Source organism: Equus przewalskii, chromosome 5, assembly GCF_037783145.1.
Source record: "Equus przewalskii isolate Varuska chromosome 5, EquPr2, whole genome shotgun sequence".
Classification (NCBI taxonomy): domain Eukaryota; kingdom Metazoa; phylum Chordata; class Mammalia; order Perissodactyla; family Equidae; genus Equus; species Equus przewalskii.
In genome coordinates, this window is record NC_091835.1 from 29,314,203 (window position 1) to 29,335,404 (window position 21,202).

Below are 21,202 nucleotides of genomic sequence, written 5' to 3' on the forward strand. Positions count from 1 at the left end.
CCAAGGCAGATGTGCTACACATGGAAGTACCCCGGCCTGGGTCTTGTTACGACCTGATCCCCCTGGTAAGGTACTGCACACAGTACCAGGTCTGCGGGACCCCGCCCAGGAGCATTAATTACCACCAGAGCCAGAAGAATCGGCGGAGTAGCCTCATTGCAGTTCTCGCGAGCTCCAAAACCTTCCCACCGCACTGCAATTCTCCTACACTCGCCACTGTCCCTGCCCACAGGGGTTCCACACCCATTCGCTATTTTCAGAGGTTACTTTGCAAGAGTGGAGAATGACTGAGAGCTATTGGAGAGCGGATGTGTATAGGAAGCACTTGGAGAGGAAGTCATTGATGATGCTTCAAGGAAGTCACTTCTGAACTGACAGAATGAGGAAGCTATTCCAGTCCAGTGACGGTCCAAGCCTCCCTGTTCTGTCACCTCAGGGCAAGGGGGAAGACTCTCTGCCCAAACTCGCTCAGGACATGAACTCACCAACTTTTGTAGGCACTGGACTCACACGTGTGATAACTCTCCCCAGCCCTGGGGTGTGTCAGAAGGAGGGACCCCAGGGAGAATTAAAGCAGCTGGAAGACCCTCACAGGGTCGGGTAGCAGACATGCGGGGAGGGGACATGCCCCAGTGCCATGGGGACACAGAAGAGAGCGCTGCCTGGGGGCATCTGAGAAGGCTTCTTTGAGGAGCACGTGGTGTGGCAGAGAGTCCCATATGCAGATTCAGGGTCCTGGGTTTGAGTCCTGACTTCTCTAATAATCAGCCCAGGGGGGATGTTCCCTATCTCAGGCACCAGATTCCTCACCTGATTTCTACGGCAATTTTCGAGCATTGAAGTTTCAGGGCTCTGATCAGGACAAGCTGAAAGTGGAGGGACAGGAGGGAAATCTGGGGTCTTCACAGAGGTGTCTGCTCTCACCAAGTAGCATAGAGACAGGATGGCCCAGTAACACATGATAGCTTAAAAAAGCTATCATAGTAAAAAAGGAGCCAAGGAAAAATAATTGTTAGTGTTTCTTTTCATGCCATCTGAGCCAGATGCTTGGTGGGATTCGACGACAGAAATCCAGATGTGTGGCAACCCGTGATCACGAGCTAAGTTCAAGGTAAAAACTGATTGTACCGATTAAATTGTTTAAAAAAAAAAAAAAAGGAAGCTTAAATGATGCACACGGCCTTGACATGTATAGAATGTAAATCAGTGATGTTCAGATTACTGCTCTCAAGCCACATGGGGCCCTTTTGTGGGCAACCTGCAGCTCCTGTAAGCGCTCACATTTCTGGATTCCAGCGATGCACCACCCTCCTAGACTCTGCAGGGCGTGTAGCAGGCATGCGGCCCTGCTGGTTAATGATGATTGCAAAAGTGGCTCCTGAGTCACATAGCTGAATACCATTCGTGTAAATATTTAATCCTGCTTATCTATGTGGAAACTCAATGTTTTGGTTCCACCGTCTGTCTGTCTCTTATATGCTCATCCACATAAACGTCTGTCTTAGACAGCAAGCTTTAGACGGCTGGGACAGCATTTAAATTGTCTTAATGACATGACAGAGACTCCCATATGGACAGACCTTTAATAAACGCATCTTTGATCTTGAGGAGGAAAGAAAGAAGAAATTCTCATCTTTATCTCTTTCTTTATGGCTTCTCCCTCTAATGCCTGGCTTTGACACGGGAGCCAGAAAATGGACCCTGTTCCTTGGAGCAGCACGTCTCTATGATGACAATGGACCCTCTGCAGAAGTGACAGTTTCGTAACTGGTGCCTTCAAAAGGGATGCTCGTGGTTGCTCGGAGCGAGGAGAGAGGCCTCAACACGACTCTAGTCTTCATCCAAGAGGAGAGGGGCTCGGAGTCCAAGAGCCAAGCGCTGCCCACGCTTGGGGTGGCACAGCACGCCTCTCTTCTTTTTGGCCTTGAACTGGCTCTTGAGTGTCATGTTCTCCTTTTTTCCAAGGCTGGCTGTAACCAAGCGCAGAGGCAATGCCTAGTACTCAGATGGCTGTAGAGGGGATCTGTGAAGGGCTCGGCTTCAGACACTGCCTCCTGGGGGCCATGGGCAGGCAGCATTATGTGACTCTCCTCCTTTCCCGTTTCCGATGGCTGGGGGTGAGACCATGTCAACAGAACAGGAGGCCTGCAGAGCAACGCTTGATGCCAGTCTGGGAAGTATCCGGACTGAAGAGACTCATGAAATAAGGCTCTGGTTTGCCCTTAAGCTTTGGCCCTCACCATTTCACCAAACAGCTCTCGTCAAGGCACCAGTGGCCCCATGCTGACAAGTGTAGCCAAGAGGTTTCAGAACTCACTTTGCTTGCCCTTTGAGCAGCACTGCCCGGCCGCCCATTGCTTCCCTCCTGTGTCTCTGGCTTTCTTTCCAGGTCTCCTTTGCTGGTTTTTCCTCATCACCTCAGTCTCTAAACGTTGGTGGGACATAGGCTCTCAGACCTCATCTCATTTCTGTCTACACTAGTCCCTCAGTGGCCTCATCCCCGCAAATGGGGTTAAACACCTTCTGCATATTGTTGACCCCTCAAATCATAATTCTGTCACATGCCTCCCCTGCACTCAGGTCACTCCCAATCACCTACTCACCATCTCCACCTGGAGTTGAGCCTGCACTTCAAACTGAAAGGTCCAAGGTGGTTTCCTGACACTCCTGCCCTGACACCTACTCCTCGCAGTCTTCCCTGTGCCACTGCATGATGCTTCCACTCTGGCCGTTGTTCAGGACGATCACCTTGGAATCTCCCTGACTTCTCTCTCTCTCACATCCCCTGTCTGACATGTCAGCGAGTGGCATCATTCTGCAGCCTGTCGCCTCACTGTTACCAGGACGAGGCACCACCATCTCTTGAGGCAGTCTCCTCCGACATGGTCGCCTGCTTGCCCCTTGCCCACCTTCATTCCATTCTGCACACAGCAACCAGGTTCTCCTAATAAATGTGTGTCCTTCACGTCACTTCTCAGCTCAAAACCTCCAGTGGCTCCTTGGCTCACCCCTCGTAAAAGCCCCGTCCTCACTGCAATTTTCAGGATCGACTTCCTGGGTACCTGGACCTCATCTCCTACGTCTCTGCCCCGCATGCACGCCTCTCCAGCGGCACTGGCTTCCTCTCTGTTCCTCGAGTACATCAGCCATGCTCCTGCCTCGAGGTCTTTCCATTAGCCGCTCCGGAATGCTCTTTTCCCAAATATCCACATGGTTCCTTTCCTTACTGCCTTCAAGTCTTCATTCCAATGCTGCCTTCTCAGTGAGATATTTCCTGGTCACCTCACCTAAAATTACCACGTCTCAGCACTTCTGTCCCCCTCTTGCTGTCCCATCTTTCTCCGTGGTACTTGTCACTCTCTGACAGACTATTAATTTATTGTCTGTCTCCCGACTGGGATATAAGTCCCATGAGGCAGGGATCTTTGACTCCTTGGTTCATTGCCACATCCACAGTGACTAACACAGTGCCTGGAACACAGCAGACCTCTAATTGGTGGAGGGATGGAAGAAGGAAGGAACTGGAACATATTTTTGTATATAACTCACTGGCCATACCATTTCCTCTAGTTACTTAGAGAAATGCCTCCCAACTATGCCCTTCCTCTCTGTCGTCATCCCAACACCTGCTCTTTCTATTTCCTCAGTGGTTTTTGCAGCTTTTCCTAGAAAAATGAATAATTGGGCTGCCCGTAGGTATGCTCAGCTACTATGCAATGACGTGTCATTGAACGGTCCCTGCACTGGGCCCCCTCTACGTCATCAATGCCTGACACAGTAAGTGCGGACAGGCATTCTGCCCAGGTAGGAAAAGTTGCCAGAGCCATCGATGAAGGGTGATAATACCTTTTTCTTAAAAGACTACTTAGTTTTTGAGCTGAAAAGAACTGGCAGATACACTATATTGTAATCTTTTAGCAGTTTCAAAGCCTAAGATACTAGTTTAATTTAAACATGTATAATTTATAGCAGCATTTCTCCCTTTGCATTTCTTTCAAAGGGCAAACTATGAAGTTCTGAAGACAAGAATATAGTTTCTGGGGCCAGCCTGGTGGCGTAGTGGTTAGGTTTTTGCTCTTTGCTTTGGCGGCCTGGGGGTCGCAGGTTTGGATCCCAGACATGGACCTATACCCTGCTCACTAAGCCATGCTGTGGGGCATCCCATATACAAAACAGAGGGAGATTGGCACAGATGTTAGCTCAGTGACAATCTTCCACACCAAAAAAAAAAATAAATAATAAAATAAAATAATATAGTTTCCAAGCCATAGGCTTGCCTTTTCTGCAAATCTATTAGGTTCTCAATTGCTTAATAATTTAATCACATCAACTCTGCATTGAACTGGACTTCCCCAACAGACACAGTCCTTTGGACTCATTTCCTGGCTCTGTTCCCAAGTCTCCCATGTTCGTTTCATTGCACGTGTCTGTTTTCCTCTTGATATCTCACTTTTTCAGATACTCCTTCCCTTGCCCCACTCCACTGGAACTATTCCACCACCATTTCCACAACTGTAGGAGCGAGGTTCCCACTCTATCCTCCCGGGACAAGGCTGGCTGAGGACAAGAAGCAGATCCAAAAGGCTCCTGCAGCCCTCAGGAAAGGTACAAGGTGAGAGGAACACCAGCTTCCAGGGTCTGGTTTCGCCCATATTCGGGCAGATCTCGACAGAGGCTCTGTCCATTGGGGTAGGCTGGTCGCTGGGCTCTTCTCAAAGCTCAGCCAGAAATGTGGGTAGACAGGCCTCGTCAGTGTTTTCTGCTCTAGCAGCAAAGAATACTCCATGCTGGGAACTCCTTGGTATTTATTCATTTAATGAGCAAGACAGGGAAGCAGCATACTTCTCCTTGGAAGCTCTTGCTTTAGGCAGAGAACAGAATAACTGCATGTCTCTGTGGATGGCAACTGATCAGTAAGAAAGCAGTGGCTCCTGTACGCTTTTCATAACACCCACTAAGAAACATGCTCATCACCATTAATCAGGAGCTAGGGGCTCCCTCCAGCTTAGGACAGAGAGAGGAGCCACGATGCCAACTCCTGTGTTTCAGAGGTAGGCTTCTCTGCGGCTCCGAGGCCGACTTATTTATTTACCATGCCACTCAGTGCCACAGACATCAACTACTCCACACTTCCACCAACAGAATAACAGAAGCCGCCAGGCACATTTCCAGAAAGACCCTCAATGGCACCATTGCTCACTGTTGTGATCCATCAAAGGCCTCGTCTTCCAACTTGCAAACGACTTAGTAGAGCACGAAGGCCCACTTAGGTTATTCAATTATGTTGTTACCAGTCCCGTGTTGTTTCTGTGTTTTAATTTTGTATGTGCACCTTGAGCAGAATTATCAGAAAGGGAGCAGTTGACAGATGCATTAAATCCGTCTCTGAAATGAGGGAGCAGAGATTTGTTCTCTGTTAACATCTTTGGCTGTCTTCTTCCCTCCCTCCTCCGCCTGTTTCTTCTCCTAGATCCCCAGTTAGAACTCAGACTAATGAGTGAAAACACACAGAAATCAATCAGGGAGTCTGAACGCAATGGACATAATTAATGCCTACTTACAAGGCCAAGAGATTAGACTTACTATATTTACATACATGTGTTAGGATATACATGTACACGCACGCCTACACTCACAGGGATTTTAAAACTAATGGAAGGACTGTGATTTTCTCTGGGCCAGGCCCCCTGACAGTCCTGTGGCCTCCTTAAGGAGAGAAGCATTTGATCAATAATGGACACCCTGCTTTCCCTCGGTTGCGCTCCGCAAGCCTCAGTGGGTCTTGCTCATCTCCCTTTGCGCTTAGGGAAGGTTTCTGGCTTCCTGCCCTCACCTGCCCAACTCCATACAGCAAATGTCTTGCTTGGCTATTTAACCTGTTTGGTTCCTTGACCATTCTAGGTACTCAATGTTTAGGAACATGTTTTTAAGTGGGGCTGCTTGAGAGGACAGAAACACACCTACTCAAATACGTGAAATGTAAGAAAAAGATTGCACACAGAAAGAAGAAGAGACAGTGTGGTCAGAGCCAGAGACGGAAGTCACATGAGATGCAGAGAGTAGCAGAAGCTGGCTGTGCATCACAATCCCCGGGGCCTTGTGAAAACACAGATTTCTGGGCTTCACCCCAGAGTTTCTGAGTCAGCAGATCTGAAGTGGAACCCAAGAGTTTGCATTTCTAGCAAGTTCCCAGGTGACGCCAGTCCTGCTGGTCCAGGGACCACACTGTGAGAACCACTGGGCTTATCTGATGAGAGCCTGAATTTCCATGATTCATCGTCTTTCCTACACTTGTGAGTTGATACCATCTATCACTCTCATTTCCATCCCAGCAATAGCCTATCCGACAATCTGCCACATGAAGCCCCAGAGGAAGATATTTGGCTCAATTTCTATAACCTAATTGTATTCCCTCAAATTCCTCTGGGCTTCCCCAAACCTCCCATTTTGCACTTCCCCAGATCTTTGAATCTAACCTCCTTAAGAGAAACTTTTGGCTCCTTTCCCTATGAGAAAGCCAATGGTGCTTGAAGCATACTGTGAAGGAGGCAAGAATCCTGCTGCTTGGTGGAAACCGCCCCTTTTGAACAAGCTTGGAGCAGGAAGCCTGGCCCCCTGACCAAAGAGGGGGAGCGGAGGAGGATGCCTGATTTAAATATAAAGAGTCCGCCTCAGCAAAATCTCAACTGTCTTTTAAGATCAAAGATTCTAAAAGGAATGTGAGGCTTTAGAGATCAACAGCAATTATTTCACAGCTGTGACTAACTTCTATGAGTAGCAAATGATTGCAAACAATGGGACAAACGCTGCTCCAGGAAGATAAGCTGTAAGGAAAGGCTGTCTCCCAGAACCCCGCCCAAGACAGAGGATGGCTGCTCACTGTTTCGGGGTTTCTCCTCATCCATGCCTTCGTCCTCATTCTCAGGGTCGATGTCTTCTGCCTGAGTGATCCAGTCCAGGTAGCCTTTGAGGTCCTCTTCCAGCTGTTGCTTCTCTCGCAGCTTTTGGAAATCTCCCCGAGCCTTGGCCTTCTCTCTCTCTTTGGAAAACTCTCTGGTGAGAGAGAGCAGAGTGGGCGGGGCAGGGGAGCACACGGGAGGCAGCGGGTCAGGCAGGAAGGATGGAGATAAGAGGAAACAAAAGTGTTAATGGCTTCACACTAGGAAGCTGGCCCACATGCCACTACTTTCCATAGACAGCTATCTCCAGTCATCCCAGGTTTTGTCTTTACTTTCACATAAATGGAGAGACTCACTGAAGGGGACATTCTTGACACAGGCCACCAGAGTATAAGGGGATGAATAAGATCCATTTCCCTTTGTTCTGGGTCATGATCTCAGGCTTTGCCTTTATTAACAACTATTCTTCAATGACTGGAAACTCCTTCCAAACAGTAACCCAAAGAACCTCCACAACAGTTATGGAACATGCATTTTCACTCCTCCTAGTACTGGGTGGCAGCTGAAAACCTCACAAGAGTCTCTGGGTCAGAAAAGATGTCAGGACCAGTGGTGGTGCTGAAGCCCACTCATCCACACTGGCTCCTGGGAGACAATTGTGCACATTTCCTCCCAACTCTGGCTTCAGTGATGTCTCCTTGCTGGCTGGAAATTGGCCATGGTGGAAATATTTACACCAGGGAAATGGGCAAATGTTACAAACCAGGGCTTTTTTTCCCCGAAGAGCCAATTGTTAAGTATTTACCAGTACACCACTGATTTAAGACCCAGGAGATTTACTCTCCTCATTCTCTGCTCTCATTACTAGAGTTTGTTCTGCCACTCTTAGCATGCCTGGAAGGATTTCTAATCTAGAGAAAGTTCTTTCCCACATGGAGACAAATGAGGATTCCAAACACAAGAAAATGTCCTGGGAGCTGCCCTTTCGGTTAAAAAAGAAATCTAATCGGAATGGAAAAATACATAAAATCAAGATGATATAAAAGTTAAATGATGCATTCAGTTTAAAGTAATAATGAGTAGAAATTGGAATTGGATTGGGATTTGCTGGTAGAAGGGCCTATTGAAAAACTTCCGACGGAATTGTTAATTTCTTTCCTATTTTCTGATTCTGTCCTTATTTTCTCTCTGACTTCAAATTTAATTTCTGAGCAAGGAGGGGCCTGGCAGCAGAAGGTGACAATCAAGAGGGCCAGTGCTCAACTTTCAAAGCAAGTCTACATCTTTTCTTCCAAAACAGGTATATAAGCGCATTTCTGTTATTGATTTTCCGCTTGTGGGAAATGGGGCCCTGGTGATGTGTGTGTTCCATGCACTGGGCATCTCGGTTAATTCTTAGAGACATGAACGCCTTCTCCGACCAGGAAAGGCCTAGCTCACCGGGGCAGGAAGCTGCAGAAACCACCTGGAGGGATTTCTTGTACAAGCCAAACACTCTACAGAAAAGGCACCTTGGAGGGTAGGACACACACACAAGCCAAAGGTGGACAAAGCCTCAGCTCCTGAACCCACTCAGTCCTGCAGGGGCTCTATCTCCACACCCACTGTCTAGGATTGGCATTTTGCCTCTGCTGCCTAGGAGAGCACAGATTCTAGCACTTGTCATTTTTATGGCGAAATGGGGTTGGGGCTGGGAGTGGCCTAGGGAAATTTTTAATTGGCAGATGTCGGGGCTCTCAAGCTAATGAGTTCTCCTCAACTACTGCCTTAATGATGCTCTGGTTTGGGTGGAATTATCTTTTTAAATTTGATCGAATCCAATTCTAATTGGATTGAACTTGCTCTTTCTTGGGCTTCCTGCCAACTGGTTGGTCCTTCATTTCCTTCCCAGGGAGTTTAATGCCAGAGAAAAGGGCCCAGATTGACAGTGAACAATGAAGATGGAAGCCTCACTTGGCTTTGCTCCCTTCCTCCTTTCGCTATTGGGGATAGGCATAGAAAGATGCCAGCCCCTCGGCCCCTAAACCTCTATACGCGGTCACACCTCCCTGGGGCTGTAGCCTTGCTCTCTGGAGATAGTCACTTCATATAATGGCTCCCTCCCCACGCAAATCAACTCCAGAAACTGCACTTCAAGGCCCCCTCTCTTGACTCTGTTTCTGCCCACATGCATTTGCATTCTTTATTCCTTTCCTGTGGAGTGGGTTTGGGGTCGTAAGGTGACTAAAGAGTTGAGGGTTCACCTTAGCTCTGTTGGAATATTTTGCAGAAGGTTCAAGTTCTAGTTATAAAACAACTACTCATCCTTCTTCTGGAGTCAGGAGAATAGGGTTGGGAGTCAAACTGGAGTAGGGACAATTGACCCAGTCCTGTGTTACAGCATGTGCCCCACAGAATGAAAGCTCACTATCCATACCCCAAGAGCTCCAGGAAACCAAAAGGAAAATGAAGCGTGTTGAGGGTATGAAGGGGAGGGAGAAGTGCCAGGGTCAGATCTGAAGTCCTGCTGGCTGCCCTTGGCTCCCATGGAGTGTGGGGCATAACCAGGCTTGTGGCTGGATAGAGGGTGAATTGAGGTATTCCTTGCCAGACCCCACACAGTAAGGGATTTGCTGGTGGCAGTGCCTGGCTCACGTTATCTCCTTGCGTGGAGGCCAGCCATGCACCTGTTCTGGGGACTGAGCTAATCAAGACACGAGGCCCCAGCCTGACAGGGGGCTGTGCTGGGACCAGGGACCGGAGCTGGCTAGACAATCAGTCACTGCCATGGGATTTGTCATAAGGCAAGGAGCACTTCTCTCGCCAGCAACGGCCAACATGAAAGATGAAGGGTGCAGTGGAGAGCCAGGGGGCCAGTGCTCAGTAATGTAAAGCAAAGGGAGGTGCACGTGGAAAATCCGATCAACTCAGACGGCCAGGGCTCCAGGCCCTCTAGTAACCAATATAGTTGACCCTCATTACTCACTGGTTCCGTATTTGCACATTTGCCTGCTCACTTGCCTTTTTCTGTACCCCCACCTCAACACTCGCGTGCTCGTGCAGTCATCCTCAGACATCTGCAGAGGGCAAAGAGCTGGAGTCACATTCCCAGCTGAGGTCAAACAGGGCCGTGCTCCACCTTCTGGTTTTAGCTCTCACACAGTAAACAAGTGTTCTTTTCACGGTCTATTTAGTGCCATGTTTTTCACATTATTGTGCTTTTTCTTGGTGATTTTTCTGTTTAGCCTGGCCCCCCAGCATAGTGCTGAAGCGCTGTCTAATGTTCTTAAGTGAAGAAGGCCGGGATGTGCCTTACGGAAAAAGTCCATGTGTTAGATAAGCTTCCTTCAGGCACGAGTTGTTGCGCTGCTGGCTGTGAGGTCAGTGTTAACGAATCAACAAGATGTATTAAATAAGGTGTCTTTAAACAGAAACACACATGACGCAAGGTTAAGGACTGATCGCTTGACAAAACTGACCACAGGCCCCCAGGAACCTAACCCTGTGTTTCCCCTAAGAGAAGGGTTCAGTATTCGCCCACTCAGCATTCCCGGTGACTTCACAGGACATCACTACCCAGGATAATGAGAGTCAACTGCATATGTTGCCATCTCTTCTGCTCCCACCCACCAGCAAGTATGTGCTGGCATTTCTCTTGCTTCCTTCTGGACCTGGATGTTGTGTCTTAACTGTAGTGCCATGGTCCAATGATGTTTAAGGATTGTAGAATGCTAGCCACCGGGCTCTCTGCTTTTTTGCGGACAGAGATATGCCCATCTCCCAGTAGGAAAAGAACTGGTTGCCTACCCATCTAAGATACCCTGGACCTCTTTGTCAACTGAAGGCACATATCTGAAGCCCTCTGTTTGTAATCACTTAAAAACAAAAAGTAACTGGAGTCCAGAGTCTAAGGACTTTCACCTGATTACTGCTTCAGGTGCAATTTCGAGAATCTCATCGTCACTGTTGTTTTAATTCTAAAAGGCTGGAGACCAAGATTTCTGGAGCGGGAAGCAAATATAATCTGATTCTTATCTGTAGTAACACCAGTCCTGTGGCCTGTGAGGATCAGCAGAGGATGAATGTGGAAGCACTTTGAAAAAATCCACGAGGTACATATTCTTTACTCAGACTCCATCTGGCCTTGCAGGAAAAAGGTGTTCTAGATATGTGAATATTGCAGATAAAGGACACCCAAAGGATCCTCTGATGACCAAAATCTCTGAATCTCCACCTTTTTAATGGAAGCTTTAAAGTGTCCTCTTCCCTACCTTCATGAGCAGAACACTCCAAGCACAATTCACCTTTTCTTGGTGACTGAAGGGTATCACTTATGAGGATGAGTTCCTGTTTTGCACTGTAAAACAATATGATCCTTAAGTGACGGACGCAGGTTTTCACGCCCCCAAGTCCCAGAGTGCTCCATGCCTGCAGTGTTCCTGAGTTGGGGGCTCTGCTTTCTCTCAAGGACTATTAAGACTTGCAGGGTTGCCAGCTAAACAAGCTGCCCTACTCAGCCTTCCGGGTGGTGGCTCTGCAGCTTCCCTCCGGGACTCCTGTACCCCCTGGCTGTTTCCAGCACCTGCCCATGCTTCACTTCTGCTGCCTGCCTGCTCCTCTTGCCCGTCCTCACTGCAGCTTCTAAAATACCTCCCCACTCCTTGACTGTAATCTAAGGACACGGGATCAACCAGTCAAACGGGTTTGGGGACAGTGCCACGTGGAGGTGAGGAACAGAGGCCAAGGACTTACGGTGCTTGGGTTTAATCCTGGATCCTCCATCTTTCACCTATTACAAGTTTAGTTTTCTCATCTCAGCCTCAGTTTTCTTCTCTATAAAATGGAGATGTGAATAGCACCTGGCTTCTGGGTTGTTGTGGGCATTAGATGAGCGAATCTACCTAAAGTTCAGAGCACAGAGCCTGACATAGAGAATGCTGGTTACTCTGAATGCATCATTGTGGCAGAATTTCATGGAGCTCTGAGACTTCCGAATGCTTCTGGAAAGCTGGCTTAATCAAAAGTATGCCTGATAAACAACATCTTGCTGCATTCTTGTGGTAACTATTATATTGTTATCCTGATTAATTAAGATGCTGACTTGAAACTGAAACCCTTGCGACCATGTGGTCAGCCAATAGGAGCCTGATTCCAGGTTTTGTCACTGAATGGACCCGGGGCAGCCCATTCAGAGTGGCCAGCCTTCTTGACAGATTATGAGAGGCCTCCTTAAACCAGGAAGGGGAGATGCTCACCCACAGACACTTCTGTGTCCAGGCAGAGGGTGTGCCCGGAGGTCCAGGAACCTTGGGAGACGTTCTGTCAGCAATTCCAGAGCTGCAAGGAGCAGACTGCCGCTCTGGGAATGTGTCAGGGAGCAGGTGCCCGGGAAAGTCTCCAGAGGAGACCAACCTATGGACCAGAGGGCTCCCAGGTCCAGGGCTCTGAAAGCCTTAGTGTTCCTGTTCAGAGCTGACTCACGTGTTGAGTATTACTACATGCCAGGCTTCGAGCTGGGTGTTTTACACGCCCTCTCTCCTTGGGACTGAGTCAGGCCAAGTCATGGTCTTCAGAACAACTTTTCTCTCACATCAGCGGCTGCTGTCACTTGACTTCTTTGCGTTGATACCACCAGGAAGATAACTTTTCTGGTGGCGGAAATGACTGTGGGCAGTTACTCTGCTTGAGGAGGGGCCTTCACGGTCTAGTCCTCACTCCCCACTTCAGATTCCTGGGGGGAATTTCACTTGCTGAGGTTTGTTCCTAACCTCTGGGAGAAGAAAGTGGAAACACATCTTTTAAAGGTTCAGAGCTCTGGCTTGTGTTGGTTCAAGCTCATTCAATGTATGTCCAATGGGCAGTGCTGGGAAGATGGGAGACAGGCTGTGCCTGAGTTCTGGTCCTGGTTCTGATATTACCAGTAAAGTGACATTGTACGAGTCACTTAATACCTCTAGGCTCTCTTTCCTCATCTTTAAAAGGAAAGGGTTGGAGCAGTTCTAACATTTGACAGTTCAGTTCAATAATTCCAGCTGTGATAGGCACCAATAATGATCGCTGTAACGGCAGCACCGTTATTGAGCACTTGCCACGTGCTCAGCATTTTACATAAGGGATCTCATTCTACCATCACAACAACTGTGAGTCGGTACTATTACCTTCATTTCTCAGATGGGCAACAAAAGTTTAAAAAGGTGAAGTTGCCCAACATTATGCATCTAGAAAGTGCAGAGCTGGGACATCCAAATCTATGTCTTGAGTGGGGGTGATGAGGTTGATTTTTCAATGCTTTCCTTCATGATTCACATATAAACACAGGGGCATTTTCTTGTGTTGGAACACAAAAACGAAAACCCCTCCACCCTCCAGGCAGCTAATCAGAGGCTTACGTGGTCCTGCTTATCATTTTTACCCCTGATGGAAGACACTAGTTTTCTGTGTGGCCTTACCCTGGCAAAAGGCATGATGCCGTTAAGGTCTCTAATAGGCCACCCACCATGGGAAAGGGCGAGGACGGAAGCAAGTCTTCTTTTCACCCGGTTCTGAAGACTAAAGCTACGGTTCCTGCATTGATCAGGCTATGCCGGGAGGTGGGGTAGCTGTTTCCAGTTTATGTGCTGAATGAAAATGAAGCTCAGTCTTTCTCCTTATGCGTGACTTCCCCCCAGCATTAATACCCCTGGAGATCTGGGAAAGGCTATTCAAAGCAGCTGACCTGTCTCGAGCAGAGCAGAAACAGATTACCCCCTCCCCCATGGAACAAAGGTAGCAGAGTGTGTCACCCACGAGCAGGTCACCAGGAGCATTTAGGTGTAGGCCTTGGCATGGCTGGTGTAGACTTGAAAAGGAAAGTGGGCCGAGGAAATAGCCAGTGAGGCTCCATGGTGTGAAGGTGGCCATTCCCAGGGCTACTCAGTGCCCCTGCCACATGCTCCCTCTACCACTTTTCACCTCATCTGCGCAAAGGCCCCAAATAGGCAGGCTTTATATTTATAGCTAAGTAGATAAATTGAAAGGAAAGTATCTTCCGTCTCCTCTATTCTCAAATAATCTGTGGTTTAAACAGCTAAGTGCCTTTTCCATTCATAAAAGGGAACACCAGACATGGACTGCTCAGTCCGGGAATTAGAACCAAAGAGAAGTATATTTTTAGTCTGTATTTGTTGATATATATTTTAAATCACACTCACATTACCCTGAGCCATTCAACACTGAATGAAGGCCGAACCTGAAATCTTCAGTCCGCCTGCCACAAACTGCGACCGGCTTGAGAGGCCAGGCAAGCACTGTCCGCAAGGCCACTTTGTAAGTTGAAAGCGCACGGTCCGTGAATCTTCCTGCTAATCCTGCTGCCAAACCCTTCCCTCTCAAGGGTCTCGCCACGCATTCCTCAAGTACAAGGACAGGCACCCGCCTGGGCGGGAGGGGTTGGATGAGCTGGCTGGCAGGAGACAGGTGGGCCTAGGCATCTGTTGGTGAACCCCAAACCAATGGATTCATTCTCGTCCATTTGACCCTCTGCCCAGCCAGGCCAAGGACCTTCACTTCAAGGCTCCCGAGGTGGCCTCTTATCCACGTGGCCAGGTTCATTGGAGCCAGAAAAAGAATAAAGCCAGGAAGAGCAGAGAGAGTAAATAAAATAAATGGAAAAATCAAGACCTTTTCCTTGGTCCTGCTTACCCGCTAAGAACACCGAGAACCAAGTTAAGTACAAAAAATGACCCTATGATGATTAGTGTAACAAAATAGATCCAGGGCCAGTCCCTTCCTACGGCATCATTGACCTGGAAGAACGGAATGATAATTAGTGCCGCACACCCAGCAGCCGAGCACGGCCAAGCGCCCCGCACCGGCTCCCAGACACCGACTCCAGCCGCGCTGGGACCCGGACCCTCTGGGTGCAAATTGGAGGCCAAACAGCCTGCCCAGCCAATGGGTCAGAGTTGGTGGTTGAAGAAAGCCTTTTTTTTTTTTTTTTTCTGATTTTCCTGGGCCTGTTAGGGTCCTGTCCCTGAGGATCCTGGTGTTGGATACAGTGGAACCTGGGACCTTGCTCGGCTGCATTGTAAAGAGGACATAGAAACGGTCAGCTTACCCGCTCAACACACCGAGAACCAGATTTAGAACGAAAAAGGATCCAAAGATGACCAGACTGACAAAATACACCCAGGGTAACTCATAGCCCATAGCGTCCTGCATCTGGAAAGACGAAGGAAAGTTAGGAAAGAGAGAAAGCAGAATCGAGTTAAAGTGAGGAGGCAGGTAGAGAGGGGTGTGAACAGAATCTGGAGGAGACGAATGGGGCTGAACTTGGTTTCGTCTGTGTGGACGAGGATCCACCGTTACTTTTGGGATCATCTATACTCAAAATATGTCCCCGTGACCTTGAACTGGAAGGGACCTTGGTAGGCTCTCCTCAAGAGGAATCTTGTTTGGCTTTCTGTGTTGTTCTATTTGCTGGAACAGAAAAGTTTCCTCAATGTTTTCTATTTACTTTTCTAAGAAGGTGGACCGCCTCATTTATCTTCAGCGTGGGATGGTTTTAGCTCAGCTCGGTTTACGTGGCCATAAATCTTCCATTGCGCCTGAGGCACCCTGACCTTGCTGGCGGAAGTTCCTCACCTCTTACTGATAGAGCCAGAGGTCCGGAACTTTCCCAGATGTGTGGGGAAGGAGACCTTCCTAAGGGGCTTGCCACCTGGACCTGAGCCGCGCCCAGACTTTGGAGGCAAAACTCCAGTGCTCCACACGCACTGCAGGCCACAGGCCAGGAAAGGCAGGTGTTTTGGTTTACGTGTTCAGAGAATAATTCCTGCGCCTGCAACCACAGCCTGGATGTACACAATCCTCACCCTGGAAACTGGGGCCTGTGACTGACTGGATGACGGAGACACTCTGAGAAGGGGTGTGAGCCCTTAGAGTAGCTGAAGGCAGTGTCTTGCACATGCTAAGTACTCAGTACCTGTTTGTTGAATGAATGAATGAACGTTATATGTGCTGGAGCTGGCTCCTATGGGCTTTGTAGAGCCACTGTGCATCTCTTCCCAACTCTATGTTCAGTGACTTCATCATGGTAGCTTGAAATTGGCCATGGTGTACAGAAATTGGCAAAAAGTCCTCTCTCTACCTTTTGCCGCTAAGAGCCGGCTATTAAACATTTTCCAGCACAGTGCTGGCTACAGGGTGTCTGTGAAGACGATGGGAAGTATCACACAGGAACTCTATTGTGATTTAGTTCTCGTGTATTTCTTCCTATGCTTTCTGACCAGACTAGATAGGCTTTAGTCTTATCTTCCTAAAATAAACCCCAACTCTGTCCTTATGAAATTAGCTCACAGGAATCCAAAGTCCTAAGTACACAGGCTGCCCGAATGACGCGCATCAGTGGTTCTCAGAGCGGTCCCGTGGATCGGCAGCGTCGGCATCGTCTGGGAACTTGTTTAGAAATGCTCACATACGGGCCCCACCCTGAAACCCCAGGGGTGGGCCCAACAACCCATGTTTCACAGGTGGGTCTGAAGCATGCTCAAGTTTGAGAACCACCGATTCACGTTATTGTCTCCATGCTCCCAACTTCAAATAGAACAACACGACAAGTACTGCGATTCGGCACACGCCTCTGCTATTTTGCACAGCAGTGCTCCTCAAGGTGTGGTCCCAGGACCACCAGCATCAGAATCATGTGGGAAACTGTTAACAAAGCAGATTCCTGGGCCCCTCTCCAAGAACTCAGCGAGCCTCATAACTCTGCGTATCAATCACCCAGGTGAGTCTGAAGCATGCTAAAGTTGGCTGGCTATTGCCAGGTGTCACAAATGAGTTACAGGGCTGCTGAGATAGTGCCGCCCTTGGCCCTCGGGGCTTCTCAGGCTCTGAGAAACCTTAGCCACGTACCTACGGATGCTGGACAATTATTACGCTCTCTGTGTGCGGTGAATAAAAAAGCCTGAGAGGCACTGAGAGACCTGCCCTGTCTGCCTAGTTTGAAGTGTGACAGCCCAATATTCCTTCCCAAATCTTTTGATAGTTATCTGGGGTTACCAGACCTTGGTAGAGGAATTTACGAAATGTAGTCGTGGTGCAGACTACAAAAACCACGTCAAGGGCCTGGGGGTTGTTAGTTTGAACTGAGTCCGTGAGGAAGAGAAGAGTCCCCAGCATACGTCCACTTAACTGTGTCATGATTAAACTCAACTCAACGCGCACTCATTGAGCGCTCCTGCAGACCTGCCCTGTTTCTGACAGTGCGCGTCACTCTCTGCAGAATTTACTCATTTCTTATGTGTCGTTTGTCTGTAAGCTCCACGAGGACAGGTATTTTGGTCTGTTTTGTTCACTGGCGTGTCACGAGTGCCTGGAACAGTGCCTTGTACATGGGCAGGACTCAGTAAATGTTTGTTGAGTGAATAAATGAACTTGATATGTGGGGACAGGTAAGTAAAAGGTGACTGTAATACCAGGTTGCAGACACAGCGGTAGGAGTAAACATGTGGGTTTCAGAAGCACAAAGGGAAGGGTGGCCATAGGATGCTGGAGAGGTGCAGGCAGGACTAGGTGAACACGGCATCGTGGGACCACTGAGGCAACAGGAGTGCAGGGGCTGGGAGGAGGCCAGAGGCCGTGCGACCCTGTGACAGGAATGGGGGTTTCCTAGGAACTTGGCAATTTTTAAAAATAGAGCCTGCAGCTGTAAAGCCATCCTGGCCCTGGGACGGAGGATTTTCCCAGCGGCTGAGTACTAAAATATCCAGCAAACAGCAGCTGTTAGGGGAGGCAGGGCACAGAGGACCGTGAGTGTCAGACCCTGCCCCATCATGGGGCGCCAGGAGCCTCCTCTAACCAGACGGTGATGGTCTGAACCAGGCCGCGGCCGGAAGTCCGGTCAACGTTTTCACCACCGGGAGAACACCAAACCGCACAGGACAATCAGGGAGGACTGGGTAGACGAGGTCAGGGAGAGGAAGGTGCGGGAGCCACAGCCCGCTGGCCAGCCACGGGCCGCGTCATGACGGTGACAACGGCCAAGGATACCAGGGTCTGTATGCCACATTTTATTACAGGAACTGTGATATAACCCTTTGCTATTCTCAGCAGCAGTCATGTTAGAGTCCACGTTTGTTCAACAAGTATTTACTGAGTGCCTACTATGTGTAAGACTTTGTGTTCTGTGCTACAGCGAAAGCAACAGGGTTGAACACAGCCCTGAGATGGGAGAAGACACACATGGGGAGGCTCCTATGGAAGCCTGGGTCACGTGAAGCCTTTGAGTGTCCTTCTAGCTTTTCTTCTCAGGTTAAATTCTGCCAATGAAGTCCCCCCCCTCCCCTAAATTAGTGCCTCCTCACCCTTTTGGGGCAGTGGGCAGGGCAGGAAGAGCACATGAAAACTAGGGACGCTCAGCAGAGAAAGGGCACACGGAGCACTCTGCATGCAGCCTCACGGTGCACTGACCCCGTGTCACGACCGGCCTGCTCATTCTGTGCTAGCCCAGGGAAGCGCTTTCCCAAGTGTGGCGAGTGGATCAAGAGCGGCAGCTGCGGTCTGCGCTGAGCGAGGTCCCTGCTCCACCCTGGGTCACAGATCTCCCCTCCCTCAGGACAGCTCCAGGAGGCGGTGGCATGCTTGCCACAGTTCACCCTCACAGAACTGCCTCTGCAGTCTGGCAGATGGTGAGTGGGAGGGAGGGCTAGGTGATACTTAACCAACCTCCCTGAAATCTCTCCTGACTAGTTCCTCATACCCCGTAAATTTTGTGAACATTTAACCTCACAAAAAACATAGTCCTCCAGGCCACACATCTCTGATGAGTCAATAACCCCATGAGCCTCCAAGATTTCCTTGGGCCCTTGTTTGGGTGTCCTTTCCTCTGTGCCACACCAAGGTGAGTGACTTCCAGCATCATTAAGGACCTCAAATGAATGGAGCTATAGACCTCATGACCTATAGCTATCCCATAGATATCCTCATGGTAACCCCCATGACCCATTGATAACCTCCTGACCCATAGACATCTCATGAATAGCCAGAGCCGTGTCCAGGAGACTCATGGTCTCTCCCCTCTCCCTTGTTTTCCTATGTTTCTGCTTTGCTCGCTTCCTTGGCGGTGGGCTAGCTCTTTCAGAGGTTCAATGTGGGGAATAGCAGGTGGTGGGGGGGGGGGTAGGAAGTAGGAGGGCATATGAGGTTAACGAGCTTCCAGTGGGGTCCTAAGAGCCCCATCGCTCCCTGGGTGAGCAAGGCTCAGCAGACCCCAGAGGGGGATTTTCTGGTCTGTCTGGCTGTGGCCTGAGAGGCAAGCACCCCTTTTGTTTTCTTTCTCACTTTCTCCTCTTTATTCTAGGCCACCTACTTTTGGGGGCAGACTGGGTAGAGAGCATACAATGCTGGGTGGCTCTGAAGTAGGACAGTGCCTGGAGTGACGAGATTGATGTCTTAAATCAGCTGGAATGGAGCTATTAAGAAGAGAAAGAATAAATAAAGTCATATTTTAAAAAAATGACCCAGATTGCTGACTCCCTTATTTAGAGGTGAAAAAAGGATAAGTCTTCTCAAACTATTCAAGCTAGATGTTTCTTAGGCCTATAATAAAGGAAGCTTTGTGACTTTCCTAAGGAAGGCACATAGAGAGGCATCTTGGTGTCCACCATCTGCAGCCATCGGGCCTCCAGGCCCTGGAACTAACCTGATGACCCCAGTCTTTGCAGAAACACATACCTTCCTATTCCTGGAATCTGTGGACAGAGCAAAGGGAATATTGAATGAAAAATACAGAAGACCCTTCTGAAACTGATGTCTAATTCCTTGAGGGGAGCCCCAACCTTAACTCTCCAAATCCAACATACATTTTTCCCCAAAAAGGAGAAATAGGAGCAACAGCACCCCCTGGCCCCTATTCCCTCAAGGCTACTCTCGATCCTAGCTGATTTCCGCGACTTTTCAAGCTGTGGCACTTCCTCCTGGAAGGTTTGTAGCATAGGCACTGTGGATCTAAAAAGACTATACGGTTTCAACAGATGCCAAGAGAGGCTGTCCGGAACGCCAAGCGAGGCAGGAGGCATAAACCCAGGAAAGTCACAGCACTTTACACAGTGTTATCAGAGGACAGGGTTCGCCGCTGCCATGAATGCCAGTGCCCAGGGCAATGGCTCGATAAATCTGTGATTGCTCAAGACCTTTGTCACCTTGCTTGCTGGGACATGGGGTGTCCACCCATAGGTCACAGAGGGAGCAGCAAGTCAGAGAGCAGGTTTCACCTGACTGCTCTCCACCCCTGCGCCTGCTTAGTTGTGCATGGGAGTGCCTCAGGGCACAAGTAAAGGTCTGTGTCGGGGAAGACACTAACAGTCTCCTAACACGAAGGCAAGTCAATAAAATTAACTCCTTCATCTGTTTTTAAAAAATCCCTGAACTCAGACGGGATCATGCACTGGCGTCCTGGGGGAGGTTAGGAGCTGTGGAGAGTGGAGTGGTGGCCCCACTATGAACACCTGTGTAGGGGACAGCGGGCTCACAGCCAAAGGAAGACACACTTGTTTGTCCTGAGCAGCCACTGGGCTTGGGGTCCACCACGGGCAGGTGGCCTTTCAGACGCCTTGGACGACAACACTTTGGGGCAGCCAAGCTATTTCTTGGGCCTGCTGAGAGAATCTAAAACACAGTTCTCTCCAATCCCAAACCGTTAGAAAGCTTGCTTTCCCCAGGGTGGGGGCGGGGGGTGCCTTCTCTCTTGCTCCTCAAGGCCAGTGGAGCCCCAGCTCCTCCTGCGGTGCTCTGTGGGTGTGGAGCTCTCCTCCTCTCACTGAGCCCTGCCCTGATGCTGAGTCGTGTTTCTGCGTGTCCCCTCTCTCTTCAGTTAGCTCCTAGACTCCTTGAGGGCAGGCCACCTGCTCTCCATCCCCCACCCCAGGCCCTACTCAGTCCTGGGAACATGGTAACCACCAAATAAATGTTTGTTAAGCTGAATTATGGAATAATAAGAACTCATCTAATATCAGAGAAATGAATAATACCTAATAAGTAAATGAATAATAGCTTGAGAGATGCTATTCTTAATATGTTTATAAACCACTAGTTTACTGTTTAGATAACAGGTTCTCTGTTTAAAGCAGCACAGACACAAGGTGGCTAACACTCTAACTGAGGCAGATTAAAAGTTAAGAACCACATGGTCCTGCAGAGGACCTCCCACTTCCTCTGCACTGATGCCTGTGAAACAGCCCAGGAGGTGGCTTCTGGGTCACTTGAGGATTTTTCTCAGCTCTTCACCTAGAATGACTACTAGGTCATCAGTAGAATTCAGCTCTACCATTTCTGCTTTCTTGATG

At 49.1% G+C, this 21,202-nt stretch overlaps 1 protein-coding gene across 9 annotated transcripts in view; it reads right to left on the reverse strand.

Moving 5' to 3' along the window:
* Positions 1-21,202, reverse strand: part of CACNA1C (calcium voltage-gated channel subunit alpha1 C) — a 680,887-nt gene that overhangs the window by 160,899 nt on the left and 498,786 nt on the right. For 5 of the 9 annotated variants that reach the window (XM_070620343.1, XM_070620341.1, XM_070620346.1 and 2 more), the window contains exons 8-9: positions 14,559-14,662; positions 6,881-7,053 (exon numbers count right to left, since the gene is read on the reverse strand). In XM_070620343.1, coding sequence (XP_070476444.1) covers positions 6,881-7,053; positions 14,559-14,662 — 277 coding nt within the window. Of the gene's footprint in view, positions 1-6,880; positions 7,054-14,558; positions 14,663-14,973; positions 15,078-21,202 lie in introns of all 9 variants that reach the window. The other 4 variants (XM_070620344.1, XM_070620342.1, XM_070620348.1 and 1 more) reach the window with 1 other exon arrangement.